General features: G+C 51.3%; 6 protein-coding genes across 9 annotated transcripts; 4 read left to right on the top strand and 2 right to left on the bottom strand.

Annotated features, from left to right (window-relative positions):
* The first annotated feature begins 103 nt into the window (after positions 1-103).
* Positions 104-3,235, top strand: LOC9632225 (ubinuclein-1). 3 transcript variants are annotated; one of them, XM_024670354.1, is made up of 13 exons: positions 104-736; positions 892-957; positions 1,039-1,146; positions 1,207-1,298; positions 1,361-1,607; positions 1,678-1,777; positions 1,828-1,925; positions 1,980-2,066; positions 2,125-2,253; positions 2,304-2,450; positions 2,505-2,600; positions 2,649-2,795; positions 3,090-3,235. In XM_024670354.1, exons 1-13 carry the CDS (start codon positions 545-547, stop codon positions 3,102-3,104), a joined length of 1,524 nt encoding a protein of 507 aa, XP_024526122.1. In that variant the 5' UTR covers positions 104-544; the 3' UTR covers positions 3,105-3,235. The 3 variants fall into 3 exon arrangements, with proteins under 3 accessions (XP_024526122.1, XP_024526118.1, XP_024526111.1); XM_024670350.1 differs by having other exon boundaries at positions 1,681-1,777; positions 2,649-3,234; XM_024670343.1 differs by having other exon boundaries at positions 2,649-3,234.
* On the bottom strand, positions 3,134-5,918 carry LOC9641961 (probable 28S rRNA (cytosine(4447)-C(5))-methyltransferase). The gene is made up of 17 exons (XM_002960379.2): positions 5,664-5,918; positions 5,434-5,609; positions 5,319-5,382; positions 5,125-5,258; positions 4,984-5,067; positions 4,863-4,937; positions 4,741-4,812; positions 4,613-4,686; positions 4,507-4,559; positions 4,348-4,457; positions 4,222-4,290; positions 4,092-4,166; positions 3,948-4,040; positions 3,812-3,891; positions 3,652-3,751; positions 3,360-3,586; positions 3,134-3,292 (listed from the first exon to the last, which is right to left on the bottom strand). Exons 1-17 carry the CDS (start codon positions 5,857-5,859, stop codon positions 3,235-3,237), a joined length of 1,740 nt encoding a protein of 579 aa, XP_002960425.1. The 5' UTR covers positions 5,860-5,918; the 3' UTR covers positions 3,134-3,234.
* A 12-nt stretch (positions 5,919-5,930) lies between these two features.
* LOC9632224 (pentatricopeptide repeat-containing protein At4g31850, chloroplastic) lies at positions 5,931-10,728 on the top strand. Its single transcript, XM_024675463.1, has 3 exons — positions 5,931-6,984; positions 7,276-8,287; positions 8,422-10,728. Exons 1-3 carry the CDS (start codon positions 6,013-6,015, stop codon positions 10,650-10,652), a joined length of 4,215 nt encoding a protein of 1,404 aa, XP_024531231.1. The 5' UTR covers positions 5,931-6,012; the 3' UTR covers positions 10,653-10,728.
* Positions 10,710-12,502, bottom strand: LOC112346418 (pentatricopeptide repeat-containing protein At5g65560-like). Its single transcript, XM_024675395.1, has 2 exons — positions 10,956-12,502; positions 10,710-10,809 (listed from the first exon to the last, which is right to left on the bottom strand). The coding sequence occupies exons 1-2, from the start codon at positions 12,500-12,502 to the stop codon at positions 10,710-10,712; spliced, it is 1,647 nt and encodes a 548-aa protein (XP_024531163.1).
* A 131-nt stretch (positions 12,503-12,633) lies between these two features.
* Positions 12,634-13,541, top strand: LOC112344858 (17.4 kDa class I heat shock protein-like). 2 transcript variants are annotated; one of them, XM_024670390.1, is made up of 3 exons: positions 12,634-12,892; positions 13,136-13,347; positions 13,478-13,541. In XM_024670390.1, the coding sequence occupies exons 1-3, from the start codon at positions 12,694-12,696 to the stop codon at positions 13,508-13,510; spliced, it is 444 nt and encodes a 147-aa protein (XP_024526158.1). In that variant the 5' UTR covers positions 12,634-12,693; the 3' UTR covers positions 13,511-13,541. The 2 variants fall into 2 exon arrangements, with proteins under 2 accessions (XP_024526158.1, XP_024526153.1); XM_024670385.1 differs by having other exon boundaries at positions 13,136-13,541.
* An 894-nt stretch (positions 13,542-14,435) lies between these two features.
* Positions 14,436-16,434, top strand: LOC9632222 (tubulin beta chain). Its single transcript, XM_002961025.2, has 4 exons — positions 14,436-14,569; positions 14,751-15,150; positions 15,224-15,493; positions 15,562-16,434. Exons 2-4 carry the CDS (start codon positions 14,757-14,759, stop codon positions 16,227-16,229), a joined length of 1,332 nt encoding a protein of 443 aa, XP_002961071.1. The 5' UTR covers positions 14,436-14,569; positions 14,751-14,756; the 3' UTR covers positions 16,230-16,434.
* Positions 16,435-16,494: the final 60 nt, after the last annotated feature.

Raw genomic sequence — 16,494 nt, 5'->3', positions numbered from 1 at the left:
CTGCATGTTAATTTGGCCTATCAAAGAGATTTTAGTAAAAAGGGATTTCTTGTGGGTGTTGTTTGTGTGACCTAATGGTTTGAGGGGAGAGGGAGCAGCAAAAGGCTGTGTATTAAATGGGGTGGGGTGGTATTTAGGCCAGAGTGGTGGTTCTCTTTTACAAGCAGGTGGTTGCCAAGAAGACCAAAGGGATTTTTCTGGTATATGTGGGGTTGGTTCCTTTTTTTCTCTTCCTCTTTGGCTTGGTTTTGGGGAGAGAAATTTAGTTTTTGATTTTGATGATGTGATGAGATGATTGGGAGGAAGCAAGCTTTGTATACGTTGTAGGAAAAGGAGGAAGAAGGAGAAGAGGAAGATCTTAGCACACAAAAGCTTGGGAAGAGAGGAAAAGGGAGAGGAAGAAGAGAGAGTGTAAGGATTGATTGGATAGCCCAGTTGGGAAGACCTAAAGGCGAGAGCTCCTCCAGGGCGGGGGAGAATCTTTGGGGAGTTTTTGGATTGCTGGCAATGTAGGTGGGAGCCCATCAATCCGAATTGCGACGATATGGGCGAGCGGTGCTGGCTGGAAATGGAGAGCTTCCCTGCGAGGCAACGGTTTCACGTAGAATCCGAGCGAGGGAGTGTGGAGGTGTCTTGGAGCAAGCTCCAGAAGCTCCTGCCCACCAATGCTGTTGCGACGAGTGCTAATCTCCTCGCCACCACCAGGCCTGGATTGGACTCTCGAATCGCTCCAGAGGTAGTACCTAGCGTTTTCTCCTCTTTTTTTCCTTTGCTTTTTCTTCTTGTTTCGTCTTTCTTTGTGTTTGTTCTTTGTTCTTGTAAGATTCCAAAGTTTTGGTCGCTGCTCAGATGATCTCGAGCGAAGCTTATGTGAGTTTCGTGGATTTGTAGGTGGCTGCTGCGCACAAGGATGGCCGGATGAACGCGGTGATCGAGAAGATCGAGAGGCTCTACCAGGTAATGTGTTAGTAAAAAAGTCGAGTTAGTTTTTTCTTTTTCAGTGCTCGTGACTTAGATGGAACTTGGGATTTGTCTCAGGGGCATTCCGAGGATGACGAAGGTGGCGACGAGGACGATAGGACGACTTGCGTGCCCGCGGAGGAAGATTACGACACAGAGGATACTTTCATCGACGACGAAGATCTGGTAAGTATTACTTGTAGATTACTTCTTTGTTCTTTCTCTAATGCTTGGAACTCCGTCTAGGACGAGTACTTCGAGGTGAATAGGACCAAGACGAAGCACACGGGCTTCTACGTCAACAAGGGATCGCTGGAGAAGAGGGCTGTCGAGGGGAAGTAAGTTCTCTCTTAGCTAGTTCGTCCTTGCGGATAGAAAATGGTTTATGTGCTTGCTCTAGGAGTTTGGATGAAGCTTCTGGTCTCAAAGTCTACAAGAAGAGGAAGAGGCCGGCGCAGGAGAGGCCGCCAGCGTCGAAGAAGGCCAAGAGCGACGACGAGGACGCAGTGAAAGCTCCACAAGCGAACAACAAAAAGACGAGCTTCACTAAAACGATCAAGGCTTGCGCAACCAAGGGCCCTCTAGCAGAGCGAAACAATGGCTTGTGTATCGATCCCAGCAACACCACCATTGCCAGCGACGAGATCGTAAGATTTTTTCGAGCTTCCTTTGAAAATGGTTGATGAGTGACTTTAACTAATCTATTGTTTTGTGAAGAAGACTCCTCCGAAGGAATCGAGTCCGGGAAGGAAGACTGGGCCGAAGCTCACGATGCTGGACAGGGCTATTCAGGAGCTGGAGAAAGAAGTGGCGGACCGTAAGTAGCTTTAAGAAAGAATTGCTTGAGGCTTAGATGATCTATGACAGGATGTCCACCCTCGACGGAGAAGAATCACGAAACCGAGTACAAGAAGCGGATACCAAAGGAGGTTAAGGCACGGCTCGCCAAAGTTGCAAGGCTAGCGGTAGAGTTTATTAGTTTTTAGCGACGCTTGCTGTGAACTGAAGGTTTTGTGCAGCAAAAACAAAGCAAGATCGGCCCGGAAGAGCTCCTCAACGTCCTGATGAAGATCATGGGACACTTGATGCAGATTAGATCTCTCAAGGTAAGATCGCTGCATTTTTTTTTTCATAGCTAAATCGCTGCCTTCCTTGTGGTTCTAGAGAAACTTAAAGGAAATGGCTGAACTTGGAATATCGGCACAAAAGGAGAAGCAATCTAAGCTGGAGACAATGAAGAAGGAAATCGTGGACATGCTGAAGTCTCGAATCACTCCACAACAATCAGCACAGGTAACTCTTTTCTCACTCTCTTTTTGAGCGAATTGTTTTCGTTTTTTCAGGACAACAGCCAATGCGAAGAGGCAACCTGCGACGGACGCTACAGATGGGATGCGCCAACCGAGGACAGGATCAGCGATTTCTACGAGCTCTACGTCGAGGGGATTGACGAGCACAAATCCGCAGCAACCAAGAAATTCTACGCCGAGGTACTGTTTCCTTTCTAAAGAAGAAACGTTTTTCAATACGCATCACTCGACCAGCTCGCGGAGCTATGGCCGGAAGGTTGGATGGACAGCAATGGCATTAAAAACGCAGTGCTTCGCGCCAAGGAGCGAAAGAAAGGAGCCATGAAACAGGTCCACACATATGATCTCTTTCCTTTTCTAACATCTCGTTCGTTCCAGGCAAAGTTGGAAGAGAGGAAACGCAAGAAGGCGACGGTGGCGACGCCAAAATCTGTGAAGAAGCCCGAGTCTCCGCCGAAAACGTTGGAGCTCCAAGAGCACTACCAAGAACAACGTAGGGAAGAACACGAGGAAGCTCGCGAAGAGGTAGTAGTAGAGGGTGTGAGGAGCTCCATGTCCATAGCTGTGATGAATCCCGCTAGCAGCACCACGCCGTGGAGAGATTGTCCATCCGGGAATGGAGGAGTAGTGATGCCAAGCTCGCTCCGGCAGATCAAGCGAAAGTTGCTAGACAAGGCGAGCAACAGGAGCTTCTGCGATAGCATCACTCCTCCTCCTTCCTCGTTGATGTGGATGGTCAAGGATCCAAAGCCTGGCTGAGTGGTGTCTCAAAGTTTTTTTTTCTCTTCTTGGCTGATGGAACACTTGTTTTGGATCCAGGGAGTGGTGGTTTAGAAGAGGAGTTTTTTCTTTGACACGGTCTGTACAGAGAACAAGTGAGAGCTCCATTTAAAATTTTGATACTTTGTTAACAAGATTATTTTGTAAGCTCGAAAGTATAGAATACAAAAAGAAAAATTCGATCTTACTTCGCAGCTGACTTTGGCTTCGTTGTTTTTCTTGCTGTTGCTCTCTTCTCTTCTCTGCAAAGGCAAACAAAGAAGTAACATTACGACGGATGGATGTAAGTCTTGAGGAATGGCAACAGACCTTGCACGGGATATTTCTTCTTTGGAGGGCAGGTTTTTCAAGTCCCGCCTTAGAAGCCGCTTCCTCTTCTTGCCTTGTGGCTTCTCCACGCCGTTCTGTTTGGCTGGAGATGCATCTTTTGGAGCAAGAGTAATAGCGGGCTTTTGCTCCAACTCTTGGACGTTTTCAACCTCGGCTTCGTCGGTTTCCTTGTTGGCCTCTGGAATTTTGTTGCTCAGCTTCTTTAACTGGAATAAAACGAAACAGAAGATAGCGTCTAAGTGCAAGCAAAACGATTAAAGCTTTCTTTCACCTTAGCCACAAAAAAGCCATCCATGTTGTGTACGTGAGGATAAAAGCGTCTAGTGTTGGCCAGTGACGGATGAAAACGTTTTTCTCTAAAACGAATAAATCTACAAAAAAGAGAATGTTGGTGAAAGGACGTCACAAAAAAAAAGAAGAAAGATTCATACCCTTCCTTGCCAAACTCGAGTCCACTCGGGACAACCTTGACATGTCGCTTTTTTAATGCGTAGTCCACTACAGCTTCGTTCTGGTCACAAAATTATTAGCTGATTAGAGACACATTCATGGCAGTGAAATGCTTGCCTCTGCAACCGTAACGGAGCAAGTTGAGTACACAAGATATCCACCGCTGCTAGAATTCGCATCAACAAGGTCTATGGCTGCTAGGATTAACTCCTGCAAGATAGAAGATTTCGAGTAAGCGCAAAGCAGAAAGACGAGAGTTACCTTTTGCAAAAAGGCACACCGCTGTATGTCCTCTAAAGATTTTGTAAGCTTCACAGATTGGTCTTTTCCCACTATCTAGAATAGAAAGTAACTTGTAAGAGTGGCCAAAACTGAAAAAACGAGAACTTACTCCAGTCCCGCTGCAAGGAGCATCCAGTAACACACGATCAACGGAGTTTCGCCCAAGGACTTTTGGCAACTAAAGCACCTTAACTCAGTTCAAGAAAACTAATGCAAAATTTGTTTTTTAGCGAACCTCGCGCCCGTCATAATTGCACACAACTGAGTTAGTCACACCCATTCGATAAATGTTGGCCGTAAGAGACTTCAACCTTTGTACCTTTAACTCATTTGCATATATTAAACCTGACAAAGACCAGTAACTCGTTACATGGACATGAAGTGACAGGATTACCTGTATTTTTCATCAGCGCAGCTATGTAAGTTGTCTTCCCTCCCGGAGCGGCACTAAGAACACCAAGCTGAAGTTTAACGCCGAACAAAAGAAACTAGAATCTTACGCGACGTCAACTATCCGTTCTTTTTCTTGAGGTGCCAAGGCCATCACCGGAAGAAAGGAGCTTGCACTTTGAAGCTGCAAACAAGCACAGCATTCTGTAACTGGAGGCAAAACTATATATTTCCCTACCATATAGTGACCAGCCATGTACTCAGGTGTTGCTCCCACGGGAACTTGAGAGTCGTATACTACAAGACCAACCTGCGAACTCAGCGTCAAACACCACAGATAAAGGCACCATTTCACTTCACCTTAGACCATTTTCCGATTGGATCCAAATTCACGCCTCTATTGATGAGAACTCCGGCCAAATCTCGCCGCCTTGTCTAAAACACGAAGATAAGATGCCGAGCCGATACTGCATGTAGGTACCTTCAGGGTGTTGGTCCGAAGAGACAATGGTCGGGGCGTCTCATTCGCTTCTAAAAACTCTACCGCTTCAGCTACTGGAAACATCTGCAAAGGGGGAAGAAATCTTAACAAGAGCAACAAACTTCTCAGCGAAAGTTCTACCTGCATAAAATACTCCGCAAGAAACTCATTGTAACCATAGTACGATGCCACATCCGCAATCAGCTGCTTGGTATAATCCTTGCGAGCCCGGCCCTCTTGCCTCAGAGCCTTAAAGTTTGACAAAACTCTGACAACTTGAGAGAGAAGAAGAAGAAGAAATCACGACGTGTAACAACATAGAAAAGCAGACTTACTGTCTTTGATCCTTCGCTGGACGCTGGGAAGATCAGGTGGCAAGCTTGCCTCAGCTTCAAGGTCCTACACAGCGCAAAAAAATTATTTTTTCTAAGAAAAGCCACGAGAACGAACCTCCGAGGTAGGAAGTCTAAAATCATCCGGCTCGTCCCCCTCCGCCTGGATGTTCGTCTGGAGCTCGGCATCAGCGTCTGCTTGCTCTTGAGCCCTCTTCGCATCTAATTTCTTGGATTTACGCTCCACATCGAACTCATCATCCTCCTCTTCGTCATCATCCTCGTCGCTGGTTCCTGAAGGAAAGAAAAAATGTAAGCGCTTGGAAGCGATTCTAGACAGCAGCAAACCTTCATCCCCGTCCTCCTCCTCTTCTTCGTCTTCATCATCGTCGAGTCGCTGCTTTGGCTTTAGCCACGCCTTGTTCTCATCAGTGAATCCCTTCTTACCAGCCTTCCCATTTGCATTTGCAGCACCAGCATGATCGCCCTCATCAGAATCGGAAGAATCCGAGAGGAGCTGAGTCTTCTTCTTCTTCGTCCCCATTCCTCGCGCCTCCACAACCCTAGACCCTCTTAAACCCTAAATCTCTCTTTTAGGGTTCTTGAGGGTCAATGCCAGTCATGGGTCAGCGCTGGTCCATTGGGCGAGAGAAATGGGCCGGATCTCGCGATTGCGGGCAGTGGGTTTTCCAGCGGAATGCAGCCACTCAAGACGCTGGTGGCGGCGGCAGCTATGGCACGGCAGTGGCTGCGATCGAGCGCAGCGCGCTGGCTTCCTCCCTCGACCGCCGCCGTGAGCCCTAGCTCCTCGCTCACAGCACACCAGGAAGAAGAATGCGGCACGAAAGAGGTAACACCAGAGCCAGCTCCCATGGCGCAGGAGCAAGGGCTCCGCGATCCATCTCCAAGTTTGAGGCCGCCATGCATCGCGATTCACCCCGAGGCTCCACATTTTGTGGAGGAGCGCGCCATGGAACTGGAGGAGCATTGCGAATCCCCGGAGAGTTCAGCGGAGCTATCACTTCCAGGATCAATCGAGAGAAGTACACAACACGATGGCAGTAATGATACCATTGCCACCGCCTCGCGAGTGACCAAGCTCGTGGAGCTCTCGGGCGGCCCGGGAAGCGCCAAGATCAAGAGGATCCTCTGGGAGAAGCGCCGCTCGAGGTCCCGGATCATCGCCCAGGTCCTCCAGAATCTAGACGACGCCGACGCCGCCATCAAGTTCTTCCGCTGGGTGGCCTCGAGCAAAACCGGGCTGGGATTCAAGCACACCCCACACACCGCCAACTCGCTACTCCTCACTCTCATCAAGCTCGGCCAGGCGACCAAGGCGCACGAGATCTTCACGGCGGGTCTCCCGGCGGGGTGCCGGCCCGACCGCACGACCGTGTCGACCGTGCTGTACGGCCTGGTCGACTCGGGGCGGCTCCAGTGCGCTTGCGAGTTTTGCGGCGAGATCAAGCGCGCGGGGTTACTGCCGTACGGCAAGGTTCTCAGCGTCCTGATCCAAGCGCTGTGCGCCGCCGGGGACGTGGATCGCGCGGTCAGGATCGGGCGGGAGCTGACGGTGGATCCGGCCGACTTCGCGTTTACGTACGGCATTTTGATCCACACGTTGTGCAAGCTCGGGGAGATTAGCGCTGCGTGGTCGCTCTTCTACGAGGTGAGTGTTTGCTTCTCTTTTGCTTCTTGGTAGAGATTGATAGTTATAGTTTCTCGATCAGATAGATAGATAGATCATAGTTTCTCAGAGATAGATCATAGTTTCTCGATGAGATAGATAGAGATAGACATAGTTTCTCGATAGACATAGTTTCTCGATAGATCAGAGATAGATCATAGTTTAAAGATGGAGATAGATAGATCAGAGAAGATCATAGTTTCTGGATGGTTTTGTTTGCTTGGAGTGTTCCTCGATCGAATTCCTCGTTCTGATGGTTTCTCTCTTTTGCAGCTGCAAGACAAGGGCGGCTCTCTCGACGCCCAAGTCTACGCGTCGCTCCTCTACGGCCTGTGCAACGCTGGGGACCTCCAAGCCGCGCGCGCCCTCCTCGACGACATGGCCTCGCGCGACTTCCGCCTCGACGCTGCCATCTACAACACCCTCATCGCCGGCCTGTGCAAGGCGCGCAAGCCCCGCCACGCGCTCGAGCTCGTCCACGTCATGGCCGCCAACGGCTACGATGCCTCGGTGGTGACTTACACCACCCTCATCGACGGCCTGTGTAAGTCGGGCGACCTGGACGCCGCCCAGGCGCTCCTCCAAAAGATGGCGGACGCCGGCTGCGCGCCAAACGTGGTCACCTACACCGCGCTGATCGACGGCCTGTGTAAGGCGCGCCGCCCCCACGACGCCATCCAGACCGTCAAGCGCATGCTACGTAGCGGCTGCGAGCCCGACCTGGTGACGTACAACTCGCTCATCCACGGGCTCTGCATGGCCAACCGGATGGACGATGCCGGGCTCGTCCTCCAGGAGCTTGTACGGAATGGATTCGCGCCAAACCACATCACTTACTCGACGCTGGTCATTTGGAACTGCCGGCGGCGGCGGCTGGACCAGGCCCGGGGCTTGATCCGCGAGATGATCCTGCGCGGCTCGGTCTGTAACCTGGTGGTTTACATCGACTGCATATTTGGGTTTTGCGAGGCGCGGTGCCAGTCGTCGCGGTACGAGTGCCGGGACGGCGACGAGGTGTGGGGGCTGTTTGGGGTTTTGGAGGAGATGGTGGTGGAGGGGTGCCGGGGAGGGAGCATTGTTTTCGAGGGGGAGAGCTTGTACGACCCCATTAGCCGGCTGGAGAGAGTGGAGCAAATCGCCGAGTTTATGTTCCACAAGGGGTGTTTTGGGAGTGATGAGAGGTATGCCACCATACAGGGGGCGCTCACTTGCATAAAGAGGCTCAAAACTCCCAGCCAAGAAGAGTGCGCGCGTTCTCACAGTAATCTCCCAGACCCAGAAAGAGGTGAAACTTAAAGGGTTTAGGGTTTTAGATTCATAAATTCGCGCTTTAGGGTTTATATTTAAAAGAAGAATATGCTTACAATTTGAAGAATATACTTGAACAGTCTTGTTTAGGGTTTAGGGTTCTTGGTTAGTAATATACCAGAATATGCCCACCTGGAGGTTTGGGAAGATATTTCTTTTGCTTGGGTTCAGGGTTTATGGCTATGGCGATGATGGCAGCGGCGGCCGCGTCGCTACACACAGAGCCCACCGTCGCAGCGTGTGCGTCTTCTTCTTCCAGTAGCTATGTAGCAGCTTGCTCTTCCTCGTTTTCCTCGAATCGATCAACGCACAATGCCGATGCCTTGATCTGGGTTCTCAACTCCGACGCCACCAGGCTCCAAGAGGCATTGGAGCAGTGCTCCCGATCGTCGCTGAGCAGAGCCACCGTGAGCAGCGTTCTAAGAAATGCCAGGGACTGCGAGAGAGCTCTCACCTTCTACGACTGGGCAGCCACGCGCGGGGGGTTCCAGCACGACGCCGCCACCACAGGTACGCTGGTCCGGATGCTCGCCAAGAACAAGCGGCACGGCGAGGCGTTCTCGAGGCTTGCACAGGCGCTGGATCGAGGGCTCCGTCCAAACGCTGGAGTTTTCGCCGCGCTGCTCAGTGCTTGCGTCGCGGCCGGGGACCGGGACAAAGTCCGGGAGCTCTTCAAGCAGATGGAGCGGGCCAAAGTCAGTGTCGAAACGAAGAGGGTGAATGGGATCTTACATGACTTGTGCAGCGGGGACAAGATCGAGCAAGCACTGGAGCTCCTCCAGGAGATGATAAACTCGAGCGTCGCCAACCTCTACACATACAACATTGTTGTTAGCTGCCTGTGCCGGCTCAAAAGAGTGGACGAAGCCCAGGTTTTGATGAGCGAGATGATCGAGAGTGGACGCATACCTGACGTTGTCACCTACAACACCTTCATATCCGGGCTGTGCAAGGCCGGAAAGCTCGACAAGGGCCTCGAAATGCTGGAAGAAATGGACCGCGGTGGGATTCCTCCCGACGTTGTCACCTTTTGCAGCATCATAAGTGGGCTCTGCAAGGCGAACAGGATCGACGATGCGTTTCAGGTGTTTAAAGGAATGCTGGAAAGAGGATGCGTACCGGACTCTCTCACGTACAGCATCATGCTCGACAATCTCTCGCGAGCAAACCGCCTGGACACCGTCGACGAGGTGCTTGAACACATGGTGAAGTCGGGGCACTATGCGCTGTCGGCAACTTACGCTCCTCTTATTCATGCACTCATCCGAGCAGGAGATATCGAAAGCGCTTCCTGGGCCTACGAGCAAGCCATGAAAGCTGGTTGCGTTATGGAGGTGTACACCCACAATGCTTTCATCGGAGCTCTCTGCAGGTCCGGAAAGTTTCCATTAGCCAAAAACATCTTACTGGGAATGATCGAGAGCGGAAGCTTACCGAACTTACTGTCTTACAACTTTGTGATCGATGGTCTCTGCAAATCTGGAAACGTCGACGACGCGTGGAAGCTGTCCCGCAAGATGCTTGACAGCGGTTGCTGCAAGCCCGACGTCATCTTCTTCAACACGTTGATAAGCGGCTTCTGCAAGGCAGGGAGGCTATCACAAGCCCATCAGTTGCTGATAGAGATGAAAGCAAAAAACATCTGCGTACCCGATGTGGTGACTTATAACACACTGATCGACGGCCAGTCCAAATTCGGCAGCCTCAAACAAGCCAAGTTGCTACTCCAGGAGATGCAAGCCGTGGGCTGCAAGCCAAATGTTGTGACTTATGCGGCGTTGATCAACGGCTATGCCAAGCATGGCATGTATGAGGAAGCCGAGAGCCTCTTTGACGAGATGTCTGCCAAAGGCTGCTTCCCAGATATCATCACGTACAACACGGTCCTCAGTGCCTTCAGCAAAGCCGGGATGATGTCCAAGGCCGAGGGAGTGTACCAGCAGCTCAAGAACAAAACCAGCTACTGCTCTCCAGATGCAATCACGTACAGGATCCTGATCGATGGATATTGCAGAGCCGAGGACACTGAGCAAGGCTTGACGTTGCTCCAGGAGATGACAGCTAGAGGTTGGAGCTGCGACTCCTACACGTATAATGTCCTCATTGCCAAGCTTGCGGAAACCGAGGAAGTCCCTTCCAAAGCTCTTGCAGTCTACCAGCAGATGCTTGACCAGGACTGTGTTCCCAGTGCCTCCATTTTCAACTCGCTGGTCAGGCTCTTTCTCAGGACAGGAGATGTAAACTCTGCGCGTAGCATGGTCCAGGAGATGAACGAGAAAGGCCACCTTGTCGATGCTAGCAACCTGGAAGCCCTGAACAAGGAGAGTAACGACGCTTCTTAGGCTCTTAAGAACTCGCACTCTTTCCTGTAATCCAGCTCCACGACTAAGTTGCTGTCGTCAGTCTGCTGTTTCCTCATCAGTGCGTAAGTCCTGCTGTTGGGTGATAATCCTCTGGAAATCATCTCCTGGAGAAGCCTGTACGCCTCGGAAACTCTCCCTGCCCGGTTGAGTGCGTCAATCAAAGTGTTGTAGATGACTTCGCGTGGTGCCAACCCAGCACTCTTCATTTGCTGGAGCAGCAGGAGAGCGTCGTCAATGCGGTGGCCTCTACAGTAGCCGAAGACCATCATTCCAAACGTTAACCAGTCGGGAAGGATGCCCGAGCCTGTCATCCGCTTAAAGAGCTTGTGAGCCTCGTTTATCCTGCTGCCCTTGCAGAGCCAGGAGAGTATCGCGTTGTAACAGCCAGGCTTTGGAACGCAGCCAGAGTTTTCCATCTCGTCCAGGAGGCTGTAAGCCTCGGCCAGCTTTCCTGCCTGGCAGAGCCCGTCTATCAGCGTAGTGTATCCATACACGTCCAGACGTATCTTCTTCTCGGTCATGGCACGAAAGAGCGCCAGAGCATCGTCAACTTTTCCATACTTGCACAGCCCGTGCAAAAACGTATTGTAAGTTACGTGGTTGGGCTCATGACCTCTGCCGGTCATCTCCTGGAGTATCTCAAGGGCCCTGTGAAGCTTCTCCTCCTTGCAGAAGCCATCGATCAAAATGTTGTACGTGACGATGGTCGGAGAAACTCCCATTGATCTCATGGTCTCGATGTAACCATACGCCTCTGCTGACCGTCCCTCCTTGCAAAGCGCGTCCATGATCCCATTGAAAACCAGCGCATTTGGAAAGCACCCCCGCTCCGCCATGACTTCCACGAGCTCGAACGCATCTGTCAACCTGTTGGCCTTGCACAGCCCGTCCACCAGGATCCCGAAAGTCACCACCGTAGGAATGCAGCCTTTCTCCGCCATGTCGTCCACCAAAAGAAACGCTTGCGAGAAGCTCTGAACTCCGCAAAGGGTCTTGATGATCGCGTTGTACATAGACGCGCAGGGAGTGCAGCTCATGCCCTCTAGAACCTGGCAAGCGTCGTCGAGTCGTCCCAGCCGGCAGTATCCATGGACCAAAGTAGTGTAAGTGAAGCCATCGCCTTTGATCCCCTTGGCCTCCATCTCTAGCAGGAGCTGGCGAGCCTCGTCGATCCGGGTCTGCTTGGAGAGCTTGTCCATGACGATGTTGCACGAAACGGAGCTCGCAGCGTGAGAAAACTCTCGCAGCACCCACAAACCATCGTCAACCTTGAGCCCCTTGAGCATGATGTTGAGCATTCTCGTGTCTGGAACCACTCCCAAGCTCCGCATTTTCTTGAGAAGCTCAAAGGCCTGGATTGTTTGCCCGCTGTCCGAGAGCCTCAGCATCACCAGGCTACAGAGAAACTGGTCTGGTTCGGGCCCCAATCGTGCAGCATCCATCAGAAGCTCGTACGCTTCTTGATACCTCATCGCGCGGCAGAGAAACGAGACTGTGGTTCGAAGATTTCTGAAACTGTGCGTGTAGTGTGGCCGCGAGCCCGCCCACCGGTAGAAATCAAATGCCTTGCGCCATTCCTGGACAGATTGCAGCACCTCATAGACCACATTCTCGGGCAGCGACGATTTCCTCAGGGATTCCAGGCCCTGGATCCAATCCGGGCGCGAGAGAACCGCAAGAACTTCCTGCGAACGCTGCCCGGGCAGCACCTGGCGGCCGGAATCCGAGCAGAAGTACCTCAATGCGAGCGTCCGCGCGCCGCGATCCGAGCGCCTCCACATCGGAAGCTCTATAAACCCTAAAACATTTCTCATAAGCCCTGGCTCCATCCAGCCGTCCACGTGGCTGGTAAGCCAAGTGGATACCGAATATCCATGGCACTCTCCAGAACCATCCTCGCTCTTCTAGGAGCGTCCAAGTGGCAGTATAAAAATCTCTTCCCGTTTCTCGCAGTGGAGCATTCACAGTGATAGCAAGTTTCTCTAGCAAGGGTCTGCGACAGAGAGAAGAAAGAAAAGCGATGGCTCTCACTCCCTTTTTCAAGCGCGGCGATCTCACCAGCATTTTCGACAGCCCCCTCGATCGCTTCTTCGATCCATCGGCGATCTTCGAGAGCGGTCCATCTCGCCAGTTCGCCAAGGATGCCAGCGCCGTCGCCAACACCCGCGTGGATTGGGTTGAGACCCCGGATGCGCATGTCATCAAGGCCGATCTTCCAGGTAATATTCTTCTCTCCGAAATCTTGACAATCCCCGTTCTTCCTCTCTTTTCGCCCTTCCTCGCTTGATCTTCTTTGCAACGAGTCGATATTTCGAGAGATCGAGAGGAAATGTCTTAGGTTTGCTGGCGTTCTCGCTTGATCCATCGATTGATCTTTCGATCTTGATTGCTCTTCTCTCTCTCTCTCTCTACCTCTCCCCTTTATCTGTCCTGATCGTGTTCTCGTTGATGATCTTGTCCAGGACTGAGCAAGGAGGAGATCAAGATCGAGATCCAGGATGGCAACACGCTGGTTCTCAGCGGCGAGCGCAAGAAGGAAAGCACACAGGAGACGGACAAGTGGCACCGCGTGGAGCGCTCGTATGGCTGCTTCTTGAGGAAGTTCCGACTGCCCGAGGACTCCAAGGTGGAAGAGATCAACGCGAAGGTGGACAACGGCGTCCTCACCATCAACGTCCCCAAATCGAAGGAAACCAAGCCCGAGACCCGCTCTATCAATGTGGCTTAGATCCATGGGTCGAACGAGAGAGTCGGGTTATAACATGATTGTGGTCTGTTTTGAGTGGTCTAGCTTTGATGTAAAGGTCCTCGAATCGAAGTTTTTCCTTTTATCATGATAAATAAAGTGTGACGACCAATGGTAAAAAATGTGAAAGCTGGTTAAACCATGTAAAGTCGATGGGTCGAAAGAGAAACCAGTTTGGGTCGGGTTATAGCTTGATCACGGTCTGTTTTGAGTGGTCTAGATGTAAAGGTCAACGAATTCGATTGATCAGTATTAAATAAGAATAACACATGTAAATTTAAGGAAAAAAAAGATGGGATCACTTGGACTTCCCTTTTATCATGATAAATAAAGTGTGACGACTGATCGCAAAAAATGTGAAAGCTGGTTAAACCATGTAAAGTCTTCTTTTGTATGATCAGCAAATGTGGTGTCTTCATATTTGGTGAATTCCAGTAAATTCTTGTTAAACCATGGAGATCTATTGCTCTTGCAAGATTTTTAGGGCATCTCTTGGCTTTCTTTGAAGCAACTCCTTCCCTGCATGCTTTTAGTGGACAGTGGTCAGGGAGGAGGTAATTACTATTCACTATGAGTAGGGCTCACTTCACGTTTCTTAATCTGAGCTCCAGAGGTATCGAATGCTCAGCACGATGACTATTCATCGAACGATTACTTCATATTTGGGCAAGCGTGAAAGCGCTCGATGGCGAGGTTATGAAATTTAGATGCCCTCCAAGGGCGCCAAAGTGCCAGTTTCGGGCCGTTATTATGCCCATATTGGGCATACGCTCGGGGAGCTCTGGCATGATCGAATCAGCTCACGATCGTGCATGACCGGAATATGCCCCGGACATGGCCGTTATAGAGCATATGCCGTCACTTTTTTGAGATCTTTTTGCCCGTTGATCGGCCGCTACCCGTGAATTGCGTCGGCGGGAAAAACTATATGGCCGGCCGGCCGGCCGGCGGATTTCAAATTCTCTTCCAAATCCGGCTAACTGGGCTTCCCTCTCTTTTAGACAATCCCTCTTGCTCTTTCTATATAGTGGTTTTTGGGGGGTCCTGTGTGTGTGAGCTCGAGAAAGCGGCTGCGGCGCGCCCTAGCTCTTCTTCCTCTCCGCGAGAGAGGTTCGTCGGATTCAGCGCCTCCGCCTCGCCGCTCGACAAGGTATGCGCCGTGACCTTGGGGTTCTCTGTCGATTGCCGCCTTTTTCTCTGGGCGCATTCTTGTTTCGTGCTTTTCCCTGGTGTTTTCTTGCGATTCTTGCCAAATGCGGGCTAGATCTTGATCTTGACACGAAATATCGGTGTATCGAGCTCATCTTTTTCTTTCTTGTGTGTCCTGGCAGCCAAAGATGAGGGAAATCTTGCACATCCAGGGCGGCCAGTGCGGCAACCAAATCGGTGCCAAGTTCTGGGAGGTGATCTGCGACGAGCATGGTATCGATCCGACCGGGACATACCATGGCGACTCTGATCTTCAGCTGGAGAGGATCAACGTCTACTACAACGAAGCCAGCGGCGGCCGCTTTGTGCCACGCGCAGTTCTCATGGATCTAGAACCGGGTACCATGGACAGCGTGAGAGCCGGGCCATTCGGTCAGATTTTCAGGCCGGACAACTTCGTCTTTGGCCAGACGGGTGCGGGCAACAATTGGGCCAAGGGTCACTACACCGAAGGGGCCGAGCTTATTGATTCGGTTCTCGACGTCGTTCGAAAGGAGGCCGAGAGTTGTGACTGTTTGCAAGGTAACGTAGATGGTCAATAGTGTTGGTTTCTTAGCGTTAATTCTTTTTTTTTTTCCTTTGTTTTTCTTCTCAGGCTTTCAAGTCTGCCACTCTCTTGGTGGTGGTACCGGATCGGGAATGGGTACCCTCTTGATATCCAAGATCCGCGAGGAGTACCCCGATAGAATGATGCTGACATTCTCAGTTTTCCCGTCGCCAAAGGTCTCAGACACTGTTGTGGAACCATACAATGCTACTCTCTCCGTCCACCAGCTCGTGGAAAATGCTGACGAGTGCATGGTTCTGGACAACGAGGCTCTTTACGACATTTGCTTCCGCACGCTCAAACTGACAACGCCAACATGTAAGTTCATCGTCTTCAACTTCCTCGTCTACGTTCTTACTGGTGATCCTTGTTTCTTTTGTTTGTAGTTGGAGACCTCAACCATCTGATCTCTGCAACAATGAGCGGTGTTACGTGTTGCTTAAGGTTTCCTGGACAGCTGAACTCCGATCTCCGGAAGCTGGCTGTCAACCTGATCCCATTCCCGCGGCTCCACTTCTTCATGGTCGGGTTTGCGCCTCTTACCTCGCGGGGCTCCCAGCTCTACAGGGCTCTCACCGTTCCGGAGCTGACCCAGCAAATGTGGGACGCCAAGAACATGATGTGCGCGGCGGACCCCAGGCACGGAAGGTACCTCACAGCCTCGGCGATGTTCCGGGGCCGGATGAGCACCAAGGAGGTTGACGAGCAGATGATCAACGTCCAGAACAAGAACTCGTCCTACTTCGTGGAGTGGATCCCCAACAACGTCAAGTCGAGCGTGTGTGACATCCCTCCCAAGGGGCTCAAGATGGCGTCCACCTTCATCGGCAACTCGACTTCCATCCAGGAGATGTTCCGGCGCGTGAGCGAGCAATTCACTGCGATGTTCCGGAGGAAGGCCTTCCTGCATTGGTACACGGGCGAGGGAATGGACGAAATGGAGTTCACCGAGGCTGAGAGCAACATGAACGATCTGGTGTCCGAGTATCAGCAATACCAGGACGCGAGTGCCGAGGAGGAGTACGACGAGGAGGCCGAAGAACTGGAGCAGTGATATGTCTCGTCCAAAAGGGGGAGTAGTGATTTCTCCAGTGACCGAGCTTCTCCTTTTCCTGACCATCGTTTTTTTCCTGGTTTCTTCTATAGTGGTTTAGATTAGATGATCTATAGCTACTGCTGTGTTCTTTGTATCTCAATCAAGCTTACTTGATGGTTTGTTCTTTCTACGTGGAAATTAAAGTTTACAAATAATTCTTTTATCCAACGGCAACTTGGATTGTGTGTTTGAACGAACGGTTGAGATTTCGTCGGCAGTTGGA

Source organism: Selaginella moellendorffii, unplaced genomic scaffold, assembly GCF_000143415.4.
Source record: "Selaginella moellendorffii unplaced genomic scaffold, v1.0 SELMOscaffold_0, whole genome shotgun sequence".
Taxonomy (NCBI): domain Eukaryota; kingdom Viridiplantae; phylum Streptophyta; class Lycopodiopsida; order Selaginellales; family Selaginellaceae; genus Selaginella; species Selaginella moellendorffii.
The sequence above is the reverse complement of the archived record's forward strand: the minus strand, read 5'-3'. Positions and strand labels throughout refer to the sequence as shown.